Genomic DNA, 19,583 nt, shown 5'->3' on the forward strand with positions numbered 1-19,583 from the left:
TCTGCAGTCACCAAGAGAGAAGTTCACATTCTTGACTTTTTTAGAATTAAACATACATTGTTAATATACATTAATCACAAAATTCTTATTTAAACATCTCATTCCCCTTGGAACAAGAGCAAAATGAATATCGCATGATCTTTACACTTTTGTCTCTTTACCCAAATTCTCAGAATCCAGTCTCATACATGATACATTAGAAACCCCTATCAATAATAACTAAATTTCCCAACAGTTTAGTGATAAAACTTTAGAGTACCTTATACAGAGAATCCAGCACTCACATTCCAAATGCTCTATCCAAAATAAAAATACAATTTGTAGCATTATTTGGCTTAACATTAAAATAAATTAGAACTTTTTCCCAAAAGAAATCAATAAACATCCCTGATAACATAGGTTTCTTAGTTAACCCAATCCCACTTTTCTATATCTCAAAGGTGTTACAATAAAGTTTAAAAATTCCAAACCACTTAACTCCTTGCAAAAGTTACATAGTGTTAAAATTGTTTCTAATCCCAAACTAATTTAACAATCTAGGTTATTTAATTCCTCCCATTCTATACAAATTTTGTGGGACTGTTACACCATTAATATCCTTCTTTTACAACCCTCAGTGTGCTTACCAAAACTCTAGTTCAGAAACCTTAAACAGTGAGAGTCATTACTTTAAGGCCACGTGGCCATAGCAGATTAAATGTGAAAGCATAAAGATAGGAATCTCCCCTCCTCTAACTTCTTACTCTTTACCTTAAAGGTTCTTTCTTCTCTTGGAACTTCTTCTAAACTCACACAGGGTAAGCACTCACAAAGGCATCAGAAGATGCGATACTTCTTCAACACCCTGACGGTTTCTCTTAAGCATTTTAGAATCGATTGTATAACATGGGAGACACTGGCACAGGACTGCCCAGCATCAGAGAGGGTTCTGTGCTCTATAAGTAAGGCAAAATTGAAGTAGCTCAAAGGAAATGGGAGATACATAAATTTAGACTAAGTATCCCAGGTGTTCACATGGATTATTTGTGCCTGACTTGTGGTAAAGCATTCCAAGCTCCCATTGGTCTGATTAGACACAGTCTGACATACTGTAATTTGTCTCAAACATAGTGATGTCATTTTGTCTTCTCTGACAATGAAGGACAAGAACCAATCAGTTGGTACAGTATAAGGAGAGCCTTTCCTGAAGTCAGGATGATCTGAGTTCAAATTCAACCTCATTTACCTAACAGCTCTGCATTTGTGGAGGAGCCACTTGACCTTTGCTTGCTTCAGTTTCCTCAGTTGTAAAATAAGAATTATAATAGAATCTACCTCACAGAATTGTCTTGAAGATCAATCAGTTAATAAACATCTGTTTGGCACCTACTTTTTGCGAGATATTGTGTTAAATTCTAGGGATAGTAATACAATCAATAAATTGGCCCTGGGGCAGGTGGCTCAGTGGATACAGCACTGGCCCTGGAGTCAGGAGTACCTGAGTTCAAATCCGGTCTCAGACACTTAATAATCGCCTAGCTGTGTGGCCTTGGGCAAGCCACTTAAGTCCATTGCCTTGCAAAAAAAAAAAAAAAGAAGAAAGAAAGAAAGAAAGAAAGAAATAGTCCCTGCCCTTAAGGAGGGAGAAAATAATACAAAGTTCGAAGCTGAAAAGCATGGGGGGGTGCAGGGGCATGATGAAGAAGTTCAAAAGCAGTGCAGCTGATGGGAAAGGGGATCAAATAAAACATTAGGCTCTTAATAAATGCTTGTTCCTTTCCTCCTTTGACAATCTCTGACTTTGGCCTTAAAAAAAATTAAACATGTATTAATCATCAAACATTAGCCTCTAGAGCTTGGTCTCTAGAAAGAACAAAATGGAATCAGGTTAACATATATGTTTATTTAATAGCAACATTCGTTGATGTATGTTTATATATAAAGTTTTATTCATTATAAATATCTCATTGAAAATAACTCAGAATTTCATAACTAATAGCCAAATAATTAATAGATGAAAAATGAAATAGATGAATTTTCTTTCAATAAGGGCCAAACATGAAAAGTTTATAATTTCTTAAATTATAATACTTTAGAATATTACAGCACATAGCAGTATTAAAAGACTTGACTTTGTGTTAGGTTTAGTGAAATCAGTTTGCTGTAGTGGACTTTATGCTATAAAAACTTCTTAATCCCTCCCAAATAATTGTTTTGTTGTTTTTTCCATCCACCTTCCCAGTTTTGTGGGATGAGTTTACCTGGTTAAATAAAACTCAGAGATTTCTCAAGGTATGAAGAGAAAAGTTTTATTCAATTCTTGAGAATTGGACCCCTTTGCTCCATCCTAAACATGGAGAGAAAAGGGGGTAAAGAGCAGGAAATCCAGGATCGATTTATCCAAGGGAGATCCCCCTCCCCTCCACTGACCCATCCTCTTAGTGAGGAATGGGGTCTTCGAAATCTATACCCGTAAATTACTCTAAAGAATAAGCATATAATTCAAACAGAGACAGGTTCTCCTCCTCCAGGACAAGGAATGTAGAACCATCTGGACTTGTCCAGATAAGACAGGGTCAGTTCACTTTTTACATTTTGGTCAAGGTAACATAAAATTGCTTGTCAGGGGAGGAGGGGCAGAAAGGGACATAACACACAGCTTCAACTATTTCTAATCTATAATATTCTATTGAAATCTCAGACTTTATCCCCAGTCATTATAACACCATTTAGATTCTAAGAGAAATTTCCCTTTGATAGTTTTCCAGATTTCACAATTTAAGAAAATTTAGGAGCATAACAATACCATAAACAATATTATATATTTAGCATAATTCCCTATGTATAGGACACAACCTTTTTCAAAAAATTCAGCATCTAAAAACTGGGAGTATCTTATACAGTGGTTGTAGATTTTTTTTTACTTGCATGTCCCTCTTTTTTGTGCTTGTCTTTGTGATCATTGTTTCGCATTTGTTACTGGTATGTTAGGTTACATCTTGCCATGTTCTGCCCAGAAATAGGTCAGAAGATATTTTCGTACAGTGCTGAATTAAGTTTCAAAGTGATCCAGTTTACAAAAGTGAATGGAAATCATGCTGCTAAATGAAAGTTTGGTTCTCCTCTAACTGAGAAAACAATCCAAGACTGGCTACGGGAAGAAGAAACCCTACTGAAAATGTCACGGCAGAAGACCATGAGTGGCAAGTCAGCCAAATGGCCTGATTTAGAGAGGGAATTGAAGAGATGGATTGGGGGTGGCTAGGTGGTGCAGTGGATAAAGCACCAGCCCTGGAGTCAGGAGTACCTCGGTTCAAATCCAGTCTCAGACACTTAATAATTACCTAGCTGTGTGGCCTTGGGCAAGCCACTTAACCTCATTTGCCTTGCAAAAACCTTAAAAAAAAAAAAGATGGCTTGAACAAAGGGCAGTTGGAATTTCTGTGTCCACAAAGCTGGTTCAGCAGGAGGAACAGGTAGGAGAACAGTCAGAGCCTCTCCTAAGACAAACACAGATAAGGATGAGCTAATGGATGGGAGTTTTGACAGTGATGAGAGTTATGTGAATTTTATTATGAATAAAACTTCAGTTCAATAACCTTATGTAATATATTATTTAAAAATTTCTGGTCCCAAAATTAAGGTGCATCTTATACATGGAGAAATATGGTAAAATTTAAAACAGAACTCATTATTTACCTAACATCTAGGTAAATTTCAGATTACCTTATACAGAAAATTGTCTAATGAACATTAGAATTGAAGAATGCTGTTCACAATGAAGTACAATATCAGTGTTTGTGAAATTCCTGTATAGAAAGGGGTTCCCCAACATCCTTCAGGGCCCTGAGGAATTCCTTAGAAATACAAATTTGTCCAGGTGCCTTTGTGTCTGAAAATAGTAGACTCAAGTACTTGACCTGGGGATCCAGGGTATACCATAAAATTGAAGAATCACAAAGCACCCTCATCAGCCTAATTATCTTGCTGTATCTATTAAATTCCAGGACTGCTTCCCCCTTCCCCAAGTGTGGAATAGTAAGATAGTAAATTCCTGGAAGCTGTGGGAAGCTCATGAATATGTGACCCCCCTCCCCCCAATCTCAGGAAATATGTTCAAACAAAGACCCTTTCTGTCTATAAGGAACCCCATATTTACATATGATAAGATGATCTTTGCTTCTGCATACTTCTGTATCCTGCCTGCTCTCAGTATCCCCCCCCAACGCTATAAAAACCCTATCCCCTGAACACTCAGGTACTGTCTGATTTGGGTATTCCATCCACAGACAGGCCCCAGGAATAAAGATCCCCACACTTATCAAACTCTGGTCTTTGTTGGGTTCAACATTTCAGCCCATATAAAATTATGAAGCAATTACATTTGATTAAGGAGATAATAAAAATGGTTAACATTCACATAATATTTTCCTTACAGAGATGAGTCTCATTATTATCTCTTTAAAGAACCATAACTAGGTTAGAACTTTCTTGGGGCCATATAGCTAATAAATTTCTTATTTTGTTTTAGGTTTTTTTTTTTTTTTGAAAGGCAATGGGGTTAAGTGGCTTGCCAAAGGCCACTGAGCTAGGTAAATATTAAGTGTCTGAGGCTGGATTTGAACTCAGGTGCTTCTGACTCCAGGGCGGTACTCTATCCACTGCAGCACCTAGTTGCCCCTAATAAATTTCTCAATGCCACAAAAACAAGTATCATGTGACCTTGTTATTATTTCCTCCAGGACTGAAATTGGGCTTAAATCAAACCAAATCCAGTTTTATAATAGTTGATAGTGATACTTTAAGATTTTATAATGCATTTCTCTCTCAAGACAGGTGGGAATATTTCTTTTTGCTTCCTCAAGACCACTATTTTTTAAAAATTTATTTATTTTGAATTTTACAATTTTCCCCCTAATCCCACTTCCCTTCCCACCCCACCCCCACAGAAGGCAGTCTGTTCATCTTTACATTATTTACATGGTATTCATTGATCTAAGTTGAATGTGATGAGAGATAAATCATATCCTTAAGGAAGAACAATAAAGTATAAGAGATAGCAAAATTATATAATAAGATAACTTTTTTAAAAAATTAAAAAAATTAAAATTAAAAATAGTCTTTGGTCTTTGTTCAAACTCCACAATTCTTTCCCTGGATACAAATGCTATTCTCCATTGCAGATACCCCAAAATTGTGCCTGATAGTTACACTGATGGAATGAGCAAGTCCATTAAAGTTGATCATCAACCCCATGTTTCTGTTAGGGTGTACAGTATTCTGGTTCTGCTGATTTCGCTGAACATCAGTTCATGCAAATCCTTCCAGGCATCTCTAAATTCGCATCCCTCCTGGTTTCTAATAGAACAATAATATTCCATCACATACATATACCACAGTTTATTAAGCCATTGCCTAGTTGAAGGACATTCACTCAGCTTCCAATTCTTTGCCACTACAAGCAGGGCTGCTGTGAATATTTTTGTACAAATGATGTTTTTATTGTTTTTCATAATTTCTTCAGGGAATAGACCCAGTAGTGGTAGTTCTGGATCAAAGGGTATGCACATTTTTGTTGACCTTTGGGCATAGTTCCAAATTTCTTTCCAGAAAGGTTGGATGAATTCACAGCTCCACCAACAATATATTAGTGTCACAGATTTCCCACATCCCTTCCAACAATTGATCACTGTTCTTTCTGGTCATATTGGCCAGTCTGAGAGGTAAGAGGTGGTACCTCAGAGATGCTTTAATTTGCATTTCTCTAATAAGAGTGACTTAGAGCAATTTTTCATATGACTATGGATTGCTTTGATTTCCTTATCTGTAAATTGCCTTTACATATCTTTTGACCATTTGTCAATTGGGGAAGACCACTATTCTTAAAGCAAGTTATTATTTCAAGCTATTCTATTCCCCATAGGCTGACTGTGTATTTAATGTAATTTTCCAAATTTTAAAAAAAGTAAACTCACCTTCCCTTCTCCCACAGTAGGATGGGTGAAGCTCACTTTAAGGGTCTAGTCTTTAGGAATGGGTAGAATGACAGTTGCCCTTGAGAGGAAGGGATGGACCATTTTAAGCTGCAATGTAGAAAATCCTATGGGGAAATCCCTTTGAAGTTCACCCTTTTGTCACCATTTAAAACCATACTACATTGTGAAACAAATTTACCTTCTAATTCTTAATTAGATCCTCTGGGGCTTTACCCATTGACTATTTTAGGCTGGGAGGAGTCATGGCCAAGCAAGGGGCACTGGGTAGTAGGGAAACAGTTGGGAGGGGGAGCTGAGATAAGCTTCTAGGAGAAAAGAAAAGAAACTTATACAAACTAGATAATGTAAATTAGACATCTATAGTTTTTTGGCTTAATTCCTTTTTTTTTGAGATCAATCCAATTTAGAGCAGCCAAAAGAACTTTAGAATGGGTTAGCATAATTTATGGCCATCTTTTAGTTGTACCCACTTTGGTAATATTGACTTTAGACCCATGCCCAATTTAGGGGTGCACACAGAGACCATCTTCTGGGATCTCTGTCCTCAGAGTGAGTTTAGAGAAATACAGGCTTGGCCAAAAGAGCTGTTAGTTAGAAGTTGTTAAGAGAAAGGAATGGGGATGTCAGATACTCATTTTTCAAAGCTGCTCAATATTAGTTAAAATGATCTAGGAGCGCCATGTTGGAGCAGCATCATTGTGGGGATGTCCCCCAATTCTCTAATCTAGCTCATGGGCTAGACCTTGGTGAGGTTGGCTTTAAAAATAATTAAATTAGTGGCAGCTGGATGGCACAGTGGACAGAATACTGACCTTGGTGAGTTCAAATATGACCTCGGACACTTGGCAGACTTGTATAGTAAATCCTGAGCTGTTTTAACTCCAAGGCTAAATGTGAATTCATTCACTTTCACCGACTCTCAATCTCAAATGGTGCCACCAGTCTCTCTATTGTCATTTTGGCAACCATGACGGGACAGGAATATGGCCCTGGATCTGCTCAGACTTCGATGAGAGGAACCCTGAACTAGGCCATCTTTCCCAAATCAGACCAGATTAAATCTAGCCTGAATCTTCTTATTTTGGCCCTTCTCTTATCCCCGTGTTTAATGTGAGAAGGCACTGTGATGTCAATCATTGTGTGAAACTGTGGTTTTGGTATTGGGGTTGACAAGAGACAATATCTGGAATGCCAGAATTGTGTCACCCTGGATTTGGTGACTCCTACTAAGGAAGCACTGTTATGTGACTTTTGAGCCCAGCTGTGAAGTTTGTGCCTCTTTGGACCCACTAATGTAGCATAGTTTTGCCTCAAATATCTGCGAATTACTCTCATAAGGAATTTTTTTTTGCATTAGAATTGGATTAGTATGTTATCTATAGGTCTGGGAAGTATTATCTTGAGTTAAAGAGATGGATTTTTCTTTCCCAGCAGGTTTATCCATATGCAGTAACCTTAGGAGGTTCTATTTTCTAGAGAGGCTAGCAGGATCCTTTCTTCCTTTTCTCCTTTGGCTGGAGAATGGTTGTAAAAAAAATTTTTTTTTAATCTCTTAGAAAATGTGAATTTTTTTTAAGTAATTAGACTTGATTGTTTTTCCATGGCATCTCTAATCCATCTTGCCCACTCAGTCTGCATTTTCTTCTCTCTCAAAGTAAAATTCTCCCTTCTTCTTTGCACTGCCCCCCCCCCCCTCCATAGTGGGGCGGGGCGGAGGGGAAAAGTTCTTATTCCTAGGGCCCAGAGGTTGCCAATCCTTGCCCCAGCTGAAATGATCTGGTTGTACTTCTCTAGAACATAAATTCCCAAATCTGTCCTAGTCCCATGATTATCTGTGGGAATCCTCATACCTTCTCCTTGGGTTGGGGGGATGCAACCTCTTCCCTGGGGCCTACATGTGGTTGTTCATTCCCATTCCCCATTTTATTAAGGATTTAATTCCAGTCTGCTTAAGAGTCTAGGAATTTGAACTGAGGAGAGCCCAGCCCTTGGAATGGAGGGAGGGGGCAGACACTTTGACCATAATGGCCTGGCCTCATTTGACTAGAAGATAATAAAAGTAAAGATTTGTATTCAGTATGGGAACTAATAATCCAAAAGCTAATTTCTGGAGCTGGAAAATCCAGGTATAATCTCAATTAAACTGTTCTAATAAGAACTGGGATAAAATTAAATCCTAACACCAGACTGCTACATTTGTAAATCCCAGAAGTGAATTGGTAGAATGAAATAATGTTTTAAAATGTATATTATCTCTGCTATTTTGTAACTGGGTTTGATCTTCTGTACAAGGAAACTTGAGAATGCATTCAACTACATCCAGGAATTTTAATTACTAATTGACTATTTTAAAATCTTAATATACAATATGAGACTCTTCAAGAAATTACAATTCACCCTAAAATTATTTTCAAACCAGTATTAAATGGTACAATTCGGAGATAATAATTTAAATATATGTATGTGTGTATATTTTTTAAAATTAATTTTTATTAAAGATATTTGAGTTTTACAATTTCCCCCCCATCTTGCTTCCCCCCCCCCACAGAAAGCACTCTGTCAGTCTTTACTTTGTTTCCATGTTGTGCCTTGATCCAAATTGGGTGTGATGAGAGAGAAATCATATCCTTAAAGAGAAGAAAAGTCTAAGAGGTAACAAGATCAGACAATAAGATACCTGTTTTTTTCTAAATTAAAGGGAATAGCCCTTGAACTTTGTTCAAACTCCACAGCTCCTTATCTGGATACAGTTGGCACTCTCCTTTGTAGACAGCCCTAAATTGTTCCTGATTGTTGCACTGATGGAATGAGCGAGTCCTTCAAGGTTGAACATCCCTCCCATGTTGCTGTTAGGGTGTATGGTGTTTTTCTGGTTCTGCTCATCTCACTCAGCATCAGTTCATGCAAATCCCTCCAGGCTTCCCTGAAATCCCATCCCTCCTGGTTTCTAATAGAACAAGAGTGTTCCATGACATACATATACCACAATTTGCTAAGCCATTCCCCAATTGAAGAACATTTACTTGATTTCCAATTCTTTGCCAGCACAAACAGGGCTGCTATAAATATTTTGTACAGCTAATGTTTTTACCCTTTTTCATCATCTCTTCAGGGTATAGACCCAGTAATGGTATTGCTGGGTCAAAGGGTATACACATTTTTGTTGCCCTTTGGGCATAGTTCCAAATAGCTCTCCAGAAGGGTTGGATGAGTTCACAGCTCCACCAACAGTGTAATAGTGTCCCAGATTTCCTACAACCCTTCCAACAATGATCATTATCCTTCCTGGTCATATTGGCCAATCTGAGAGGTGTGAGGTGGTACCTTAGAGAAGCTTTAATTTGCATTTCTCTAATAATTAATGATTTAGAGCATTTTTTTCATATGGCTATGGATTGCTTTGATCTCCTCATCTGTAAATTGCCTTTGCATATCCTTTGACCATTTGTCAATTGGGGGAATGGCTTTTTGTTTTAAAAATATGACTCAGTGTATATTTTAGAAATGAGTGCTTTGTCAGAATCATTAGTTGTAAAGATTATTGCCCAATTTACTACATTTCTTTTGATCTTGGTTATATTGGTTTTATCTGTGCAAAAGCTTTTTAATTTAATGTAATCAAAATCATCTAATTGGTTTTTGGTGATGTTCTCCAACTCTTCCTTAGTCATAAACTGCTTTATCCAGTGCGCCACCTAGCCACCCCCCAGCTTCCAGTCTTTTACCTGATCTCAGTCAGGTAGAGGGGAGGGATTTCTCCCTTTTGCTCAAATACTACCCAGGAAGTGGGCAAGACTATAAAAATCTGTTCTAATCTCCCCATATGACTTGGACTTGAGTCTAAGCCTAGCCAGGTCTTCTGGCTGCCTTCCTTTCTCTCTTTTCCCTCAGGCCCCTCTCCTAGACTTATACTTGGAAGCTGCTCATTCATCCTAGTTCTCAAGCAGCTTACTGTTTCTCCAGTAGAAAAATTTTAATCTGTGAATGTGGTATATAAATATATGTAATAAATACTGAGCTGTTTTAACTCCAAGATTAAATGTGAATTCATTCACTTTTCACCAACTCCCAATCTTAAATGATGATACCAATCTCTCCAGCTACTTGTTGACATACGTGTTAATATTTTTCTGAGTTTATTGACTACGCTGATGTTTGTGAAGGCCAGGCTAGAAAACAGGACTCCAAAATGGAGTTTTGGAGAGGGATTCTCATACCCTTTCACTTTCAGAAGGTGGGTTCTGAAAAGCTACTCTCTGGCTTTGTCTATCAAGGGAGAAGTCCTCAACTCAGGCAGGCTGGGTGTAAACTGGAGGAGATGGGGATCTGAATATCAGACTTTCCATTAAAAGCAGTGCCTTGGGGCATCTAGGTGGTGCAGTGGATAGAGTACTGGTCCTGGAGTCAGGAAGATCTGAGTTCAAAAGTGACCTCAGACTCTTAATAATTGCTTAGCCGTGTGATCTTGGGCAAGTCACTTAACACCATTGTCTTGCCAAAAAAAAGGGAGTAGCTTATCAGTTACATTAAAGACCTCCACAAAGCCTGAATCTTCCCCTTGGGAGGTTGGTCCTGTTGTAGGAGAAATATCTGCTTCGTTTTTAATATTAAGAAAATGTTATTTGTACCTGTCAGAGGTTTTCTGAGGGCTCCTGCCTGGGCTCTTATCAGATTTAAATTCATTGATAAATGTGAATGATAAATCATTGATAAATGATAAATGTAAATTTGTCAAGATAAAAGCAACCCCAGCTCATCTCTTTACCTCTCCTCTAGCTTCCTGCCTCTCGGATTGGGTACCTGATCTCAATTACATAAAGGGGGTGGGGTCCCCCTTTTACTCACTTTTCCCTGACTCCTCCCTGCACAGGAAGTGACCCAGAGTTTAAAGTTTGACCTACCCTCTCTACATTCTAGGACTCATTCTAATTCCAGTCAGTTCTTATGGCTATTTTCCTTTCTCTCTTTCCCTCAGGCAGATTTTCAGCCTGTCCTCAAGCACCTTTATTGTCTCTCCCACCAAAGGTTTAATCTGTGAATTTTGCAGACTTGTAAAGTAAAAATCCTGAGCTTTCCCAACTCTAGAGCTAGTCATAAGTTTTTCACTTTCAAAAGAATCATTTTCTTTATGACTGCATTACCAACTTCCCAGTCATCAGCCGTATCCAGTGATCATCGATTCAATTGGAATTAGTGGTCAACAGCTTGCAGAAAATGTTTCTCCATCCTAGTCTTGCTTTGCTTTGGGATGCTAGGGGGTTGAATGTTATATATGTCTCCTGAATACTTAGTCCAGAGTGATTAAAATAGTTTTTATTAAGATATCTTAACAAAAAAAACCATTTTTAATTACTCTGGACTAAGTATTCAGGAGCCATTTTAACAATTTGGGTGCTCCTCCCAGGATATTATAATGTAAATATCTTTTCTCAGTATTTTCCTGTAAGAGCATAAGAAAATAATGTACACAAATGGCTTGATTTCAAGCCCATTTTCTTGGCCTTCTTTTTGAGGGAAATATCTCAGAAATTCTTGGGAAGATTGGCCTGGGTTTGGAGCTGAGAGTGATTAAAATGTCGGGGGGGGGGGGTAAAACTGAGGCAAGGGGTATCCCCAGTGTTGGTGGCCAGAACTTCCCTGGCTGGCTGAGAAGACCTCCACGTGGAAGATCTATGGAAGGAGAGGCCAGAGGATAATAGGGTGCCCCGAAGGGAGGGGGAGAGAGAAGGGATTTGGGTTCCCTTTCCAGGAATTTCCCCAAAATCTCAAAGGGGGAAGATTGCTTCCAGACTTGGGGGGGGAGCATGAGAGCTACATGGTTGGTAGCTGGAAGCCAAGAAATCCAGGAGAAAGGAAACCAATTGGATCCATTCTAATGAATGAATGAGTTTGAATATTCCCTTGAAGGTGTGTGTGTTCTTATGTTCTGTCTTGTGTAAGTGGTCTGGGTTAATTATTTCAGGGTTGGGGAACTCAGCTTAAGTTTTAAACTGTGAGGGAGCTGGATGTAGGATGAAGGAGTTTCAGAAGGTGGGGTAGAAGGAAGTAAGTTTGAAAGTAAGTCTTGCCACATTCCCTTAGTGGAATTCAAACCCTCCCTCACTGAACCGGTGGTATATGTGCTGGTGTGCAGAGTTAAAGAGAAAAGGGGAGGGGGACTCTTAAAGAGAAAAAGTTGTAGTTGGGGAGAGTTTAAAAGAGGAATAACTTTTAAGGGAAAGATTGAGAAGTTATAGGAGGAAAGATTTCTTATTCTTATGACTGTCTGGGAAACATCCCATGTTTTCTCACTGGATTGGAGGAAGAGGAATTTGGGGTTGGACAAGTCATAGTCTTGATCCCATCTGCCATCTTGTTAAGACTTGAACTCTAAACTGAGTTCAGATGAAGAGTACCCCACCTGCCCTTAGAGGAGGGTGGGGGCAGGAAATGTAAAGTGCATAAGTTTTTTGGGGGGCGGGGCTTGCAAGACAATAGGGTTTAGTGATTTGCCCAAGACCATACAGCTAGGTAATTATTAAGTGTCTGAGGCTAGATTTGAACTCAGGGCTGGGGCTCTATCTGCTGCACCACCTAGCTGCCCCTAAAGTGCTTAAGTCTTAAAGGGAAAGATACCCCACCACAGGTGGGATATGTGATTGGGAAAAGAAGAAAATATAAAATCCAGGGGTTAGGAGACACATTTATTGAAAGGAAATCATATTTAATGAATGTCTCTGCTCTGGCCATATGGCCTAAGAATGATGACTCTCAATCTGTTTTTAAGATTTCTGAACTGGTGTTTTGGGAATCATTCTGAGGGTTCTGAAAGATGATTATTAGTGTTGTTACATTCTGACAATGTGTACAAGAATGGATTGTTAAAAGTGGTTTGGGATTTTAAACTCTTGTAATACCTTTGAGTTAAAGGACAGTGGTACTAAGTACTGAAGTACTAGGTACTAAAATAACAGTGGTTACTAAGAAGAAAAATACATAATTATGTTACCAGGGATATTTGCTAATTTCTTTTGGGAATAAGCTAATTCATTTTAATGTTAAACCTAATAATGATAACAATAGTATTTTTATTTTGGATGGAGTTTTTGGAATGTGAATGCTGTATTCTCTGGATATGGTACTCTAAAGCTTTTATCAAGCTAAACAGTTGGGAAGTTTAGTTGTAATTGCATTGGGGTTTTAAATGTATCATAAGTATGAGTTTGGATTCCAAGAGGATCTGGGTAAAGAGGTCTGGAAGACAAAAGTGTAAAGATAGTGGGATATTCATTTTGCTCTTGTTTTAAGGGGAATGAAATGTTTAAATAAGAATCTTATATTTAATGTTTGTTTAATTTGTCTTATTTAATGTATGTTTAATTTTAAAGAAGTCAAGAATGTGGACTTCTCTTTTGGTAACTGCAGATAGCTGATGTGGGAGCTCTGATTGATGACAGAACAAATAGCAATTGTGTGGTTCCACTGTAAAGTAACTTATTGAATAAGATGTATTTATGAGTTATATGATATTCTTTTGTAACTGCAAAGAGATTATATTTATAATATTTGTTTATCTCATTTGAATATATGTTATTTAAATACTATAATGTTAAAGCCTGGGCTTAACATATGATTGCTTTGAAGGGCAATAAGGGAAATATCAAAAGTTATGACCCCTTCTGGGGTAGATCTCTGGGTTCATGAATAATGTAATAGTGGAAGGATTGCTTTGTACAATCTAGTACTTTGTGTGTTATTCTTATTGCTGTTTTGTTATAGTGGAATTAATAATACATGTTGGAAGTTTAAAGTTACCTAAGATGTTCTAATGATTTTAAAGAATTCTGAAAATAATAATTTGTATGTTAGGAGGCAGCTAGGGGGAACACTGGATAGAATACCAGCCCTGGAGTCAGGAGGACCTGAGTTCAAATCTGCCCTCAGAAACTTAATGATTCCCTATCTGTGTGAACTTGGGCAAATCACTTGACCCCAATTGCCTTGCAAAAACAAAAATAATAATTTGTATGTTAAGGATGGCTAGTAGCTAAACAAGTTTATTATAGAAGTCTCTAGCTATATATGTGAATTGGGGATATTTTGGACATATCTATATCTATATTCCAAAAGTGTGATTGTTTTGAAGTAAAATTACCTATATAATATGACCTTAATTTTTATGTGAGAACTTAGGAGAGATAGGCAATCTCCTGGACAAAGGAGGTGTTTTTTTGTTGTAAAATACAACAGGCTAGAAGGAGGGTTCTCTAGCCAAGAGGAATCTGATACACTCTTTTTATATCGAGAAAGAGTAGATATGATTTCAGACAAAGGGATATAGGTCTGGAAGATCAATGGTCTCTAGTAAGAGGTAGGAGATGAGGCCTGTAGGACCAGTTATAGTTAAAATAACTGGTTTTAGCAAGGACCCAGGAAGGGCACTCAGCACAGGTTCATTAGGTAAGGGACCCTATTTAGACTATAAATAGAATTTATTGAATTGGACTAACTTGAAGTTCTAATTAAGTAAAACTACTATTTTCGATCATGGGACTTTTAATCAATTTTCTCTTTTTATGTCAGATACCAGGATGGTCAGCAAGAAGGAAATGTCACTGGGTCAATGTGTTATACTTGGAGCCAAGGAAACCAATGGGCTGAAGATGTCAGGTATCAGGGATGTACAGTTGAAGGAGTGGCTTTTCAGTATGGCCTCTTTTGACTTGATTTCCCCAAAGTGACATAAAAATAATGTCTTACCTGTAGAATAAATATAAGACATTTGACACTACCCACATGACCTCTGCCTGGACACTGACATTCAGTACTTTATATCTATAAAGGAATTTTCCTTTGATCTCCTGGATCTTTATAGTATCTAAGCAAACCAGAAAAAGAAGTTTTAGGTAAATTGGATTTGATAGCCAGATAGGTTAGATGTGTGACTCTGACACCTGCTATCAGCTATATGTTAAGATAGGAATTAAGTTTCCTTAATTTTTATGTTAGAGGGGCTATATAGGTAAGAAAAAGAATGGGGAAATTATCAGGATAATTACACTTTCAAGGTCTAGTTTAAGAAAAAGAATGCAAGTCAGATGAGTACATCTGGAAAAAGGAAAATCTATGGTATATTTGGGAATATTTTAGAAAAAAAACATTGTTTGGGTCATTATGGTAATGTATGTATTGTATGTATTAAGATGTATGTATTAAGAAATTAATGTATGTAATGTATGTATTAAGAAATGTATATGTTGGGGCAGCTAGGTGGCTTGGTGGATAGAGCCTTGGCCCTGGAGTCAGGAGGACCTGAGTTCAAATTCAACCTCAGACACTAAAGAATTGCCTAGCTGTGTGACCTTGGGCAAGTCACTTTAACCCCATTGCCTTCCAAAAAAAAAACCCAAATAAACAAAAAAAAAGAAATGTATATGTTATGAACTGAAGTTAATGTGTTAATTCTCATTGGGAATTAACCCACATAGCAAAACACTTATGGAAGTTTATTATGTGGAAGTGAAGTATGTATGTCAATATGACAGTGAGTAAGGTGAAATGTAAATTATAATAATCTCCAGGATCTCATTGTCTTGTGATGAAAGTATGTGTTTTGATCTCAGTAAAATGTTAAGCAGTTTATTTACCAGAAGACAAGATTTCAACAAGTCACCTGAGTTGGAGAGGACTTTTTGGAACTGATTCAGAAGATGCAGAGGGACATCAGATGTCTTCGGGAGAGAAAAGAAGAAAGAAGTGGAGACACTGTACTAATTTATCTCCACCATCTCTCGCTTATGTATACATTGTTTAGTCAGGGGCTCTGTACCTGTAACTTCCCCTAGTGTGACATCCCTACTTATGCTCCTCTCCTTTTGGAAATGAGAAGAGGCAGGGTGAAGATATTCTTCATTGAGAGAAAAGGAGATTGAGATTATTGGTGGCATGATTATATTTTACATGAGTCTGTATATCCTATCTAAAGAGAATCCTATCTCTGAATTAGACAACAGGGTATTAATAATGGTGGGAGGAGAATCTAGCTGACAGAAGTCATTGCCCAGTCTTTTGGTGTGGCTAACTGTTGGACTTGTGGTTGTCCACAGCAGTTTGAGAATTGGCCTTGGGTGCCAGTCCCCCTGGGTCTGGCCTAGATTCTTAGTTCCTGGTCAGAGGTGCACTGTGGCACAGAATTCTGATCCAGAGGAGAGAAACATCAGTGGCATATGACTGAGTCAGTTCAGGGTGACTATTGTTTATACCAGTCTGACCAGGATATCTTATTGGGAGTAGCAAATGTCTGTGGATATGTCCAATAGCAGGGTACACATATTCTGGACTGTGCAATTTAAAGAGAAAGGTGGACAGAGAGTCATGTGAGATGTAATGATGGTACCTGGATCCCTTGTCAGGATCCGTTATGGTAAAAAAATTTGCTGCATATACCCATCTGCCAAGGGTTGGTCAGGGAGTTGTTACCAGATTTATGGTCCTGCTACCTAGGCAGAGGATGGGAGTTGGGGCTAGGGGAGCCCAATTTAATATCCTGTTTAGATTCTGAACTGTAGTGGAAATAATTACCAATTAGACAGCTAGGGTTCTGATCTTGCTGACTGGCTAAGCCAAGCAAACAAGAGAGTTATTCAACAAAGAGTTGTATTAGAATATCTGTTTATTGTTGAAAGAGGAGTTTGTGGTACATTGAATCTATCAAGTTGCTGACTAAAGATAGATGACAATAGGCAAGTAGTAAAAGACATCAGAAAGTTGATATGTGTTCCCACACAAACCTGGAAAATAGGATGGGTCCGTGTCTCTGAAAATGAGGAAGAAAAATCTTGATAGAAGAAAAAGTCAGTAGTTATATCAATAACAAGGATTGTGACTCAAGCAAGAAATCACTAATAAGGTATGGAACCCCAAATTCTTATTATAAAAGAAAAGGGAGAATTGTGAGGAATATGTGGATGTTTGGGTTCCACAAGAATGTGAAGGGAGGATTGTTAGTTTACATTACAAAGGCTAGGTTCTGCCTGTATTATTGCCTTCTGGGTAGGTAGTCTTAATCTTATAAAAAACTAAAACTGCCAAAAAAAAAACCCCAAAACAAAACAAAGATCAGAAATTCCAAGGAAATTAGGTTTTAGCTATTTTTAAGTTTATCTAGAGTCTTGACCTCCTTTATGCATGCTCAAAGAGATCTAGCTATTCTTGCTCATTAGTATGAGCAGGGCGGGGGGAAATGTTATGGGGACCAATGTATCAAATGTAGATTGTGACTCCAGCCTATGATGGGCATGAGGGGGCAGGAATAAGGCCTTTCAAAGTGCATAAAAGACCTTGCATTTGGGATTTTCCCGCCCCTCTCCCCGACCATGAAAGAGGTGTACCATTTTGTTAAGATATCTTAATAAAAAAGTTAATAAAAATAAAAAAAAAATTTAATCATCTTGGACTAAGTTTTCACAAGCCATTTTTAGCAAGTGTTCCTCTTCCTAACTTTGTCCTTTCTTGTTTTCAGGTTACCTCTGCGAGCAGTGCAGGAATGGAGGAACCTACTCAAATGCAGTTATTTCCCCAAACCTGGAAACCACCAAAATCATGCGGGTTCCTCAAGCCAGTTCCCTAGTTGCCTGCACAGCCGCCTGCTGTGACCTGCCCAGCTGTGACTTGGCCTGGTTGGTTGAAGGTCGGTGTTACGTTGTGAACTGCCAGCACCAGGACAGCTGTGAGCCCAAGACAATAGACCCTGTAAAGTCCTACCTTACTTTTGTACTTCGACCAGCACAGAGGCCACATGCTTTACTAGGATACGAACAGATGATGCCCAATAGAGGTCGTCCCATGACTGTTCCAGGAGGACCACCTGAGGAGGCTAGCAGACTTAGAGACTTACCCTTCTTGGGGAAAGGGCATAGCTTAGAAGAGATGCCTGAGTACGCAGATGACTACAGGGAGATGGAACAGGACTCCTTCCAGTCCAGTGGCAAGCAAGTGCCTAAGGGTGGGGTTGACTACATGGACTGGGGTCTGCTGCCGAGTATTGAAGGTCCTTTAAATTCCTCTGAGGGAAATGGCCATTCTCTGGCAGAGAAAGAGAATGGAAATGCCAGGTTAGATCACCTGGCAAAGGGGAATGAGACAGAATGGGCCACTGCCCTAAATGGTTTTCCTGAAGGAAAATTTTCACCATCCTTGGAGAAGATCCTACTGCCTGGAAAGATGATCAAAAAGGAGGAAGTCGTTCAGCCTCCTGGGCAGACTAGCAACAGCTCTAGAGAAGAGGTAAGTACTAAAAGAAATGGGTGGGTGTTATTGGTTCTGTGTTTTCAGTTACTATGGATGCATAGAATTTACCACAATGCCAGTGTTTGGATGGTCATAACAGGCAGAATGAGCCTGAATTTGGATAGTCATCAAGGTTTCACATTGTTGTTTAAAGATCAGAGCTAGGTGGGGCAGCTAAGGTGGCACAGTGGCTAGAGCACCTGCCCTGGAGTCAGGAGTACCTGAGTTCAAATCCAGCCTCAGACACTTAATAATTACCTAGCTGTGTGGCCTTGAATAACCCATTTAACCCAATTTTCCTTGCAAAACAAACAAACCAAAAAACCTAAAGATCAGAGGTATAATAGCTAGGTTGCACAATGGATAGAATCTGAGTTCAAATCCATCCTGACACTTAATGATTACCTGGTTGTGTGACCTTGGGCAAGTCACTTAACCCTATTGCCTAGCCAAAAAAAAAAAAAAAGATCACAGGTACCAAGGAAATTAGGTTTTTACTTGGGATAGCTTTCATTTGTTCTCAGATGTCCAAAAGGAGAATGACTATAGTATAGCATAGGAGGAAATCAAGCATTCTGGATTCCTTCCTCTTTCTCTCTCTCTTCCTTCCTTCCTTCTTTTCCTCTCACTTTTCTTTCTTTTCTCCCTTCTTTCCTACCTCCCCTTCCTCCTTTCCTTTCTTCTCTTCTTTCTTTCCTTCCTTTTTTCTTCTCTCTCTTACTTTTCCCCTCCCTCACCCTTCTTCTGTCCTTCCTTACTTCCGTCCTTCCTTCCTTCCTTCCTTCCTTCCTTCCTTCCTTCCTTCCTTCCTTTATAAATGGCTCATAAATACTTTTGATTTAATTGACTTTTATTAAGATATCTTAACAAAAGGACCACCTCTCTCAAAGGGAGAAGGGCCCCAAATCACAGTGAAACTGGATCTTATATGCAGTTTAAAAGGCTTGTCCCTCCCCTTTTGTGCCAATTATTGGCTGGGGTCACAATCTAATTAATATATTTGCACCTGTATGTTTTCCCTGCCCTGTTCATTATAATGAGCACAGGGAAAGGAATAGTGATCTTCTTGAGCATGCACAAAGGAGAAGGACAGACTCTAGGATAACTCAGAACTAGATGGAGCCAGATCTGATCTGATCTCAGGTTTTGATCAGGTTGTTTGTCTTCTACTCACATACCTGCCCATGTATACAAATGCAGGCAGACCCCAGTCTTTGTAGTGTAAACTAACAATCTCCCTTCACATCTTGTGGAACCCAAACACACCCACATATTCTTCACCTTCCCTTCCTTCCCTTCTTCTTTCCTTTCCTTCCTCCCCTCCCTCCCTCCCTCCCTCCC

At 38.7% G+C, this 19,583-nt stretch overlaps 1 protein-coding gene across 4 annotated transcripts in view; it reads left to right on the forward strand.

Annotated features, from left to right (window-relative positions):
• Positions 1 to 19,583, forward strand: part of KIAA0319 (KIAA0319 ortholog) — a 132,324-nt gene that overhangs the window by 41,223 nt on the left and 71,518 nt on the right. For all 4 annotated transcript variants that reach the window (XM_074205892.1, XM_074205889.1, XM_074205890.1 and 1 more), the window contains exon 3: positions 17,476 to 18,239. In XM_074205892.1, the coding sequence (XP_074061993.1) occupies positions 17,476 to 18,239 (764 nt within the window). The remainder of the gene's footprint in view (positions 1 to 17,475; positions 18,240 to 19,583) is intronic.

The sequence above is a fragment of the Macrotis lagotis genome, chromosome X, assembly GCF_037893015.1.
Source record: "Macrotis lagotis isolate mMagLag1 chromosome X, bilby.v1.9.chrom.fasta, whole genome shotgun sequence".
NCBI lineage: Eukaryota > Metazoa > Chordata > Mammalia > Peramelemorphia > Peramelidae > Macrotis > Macrotis lagotis.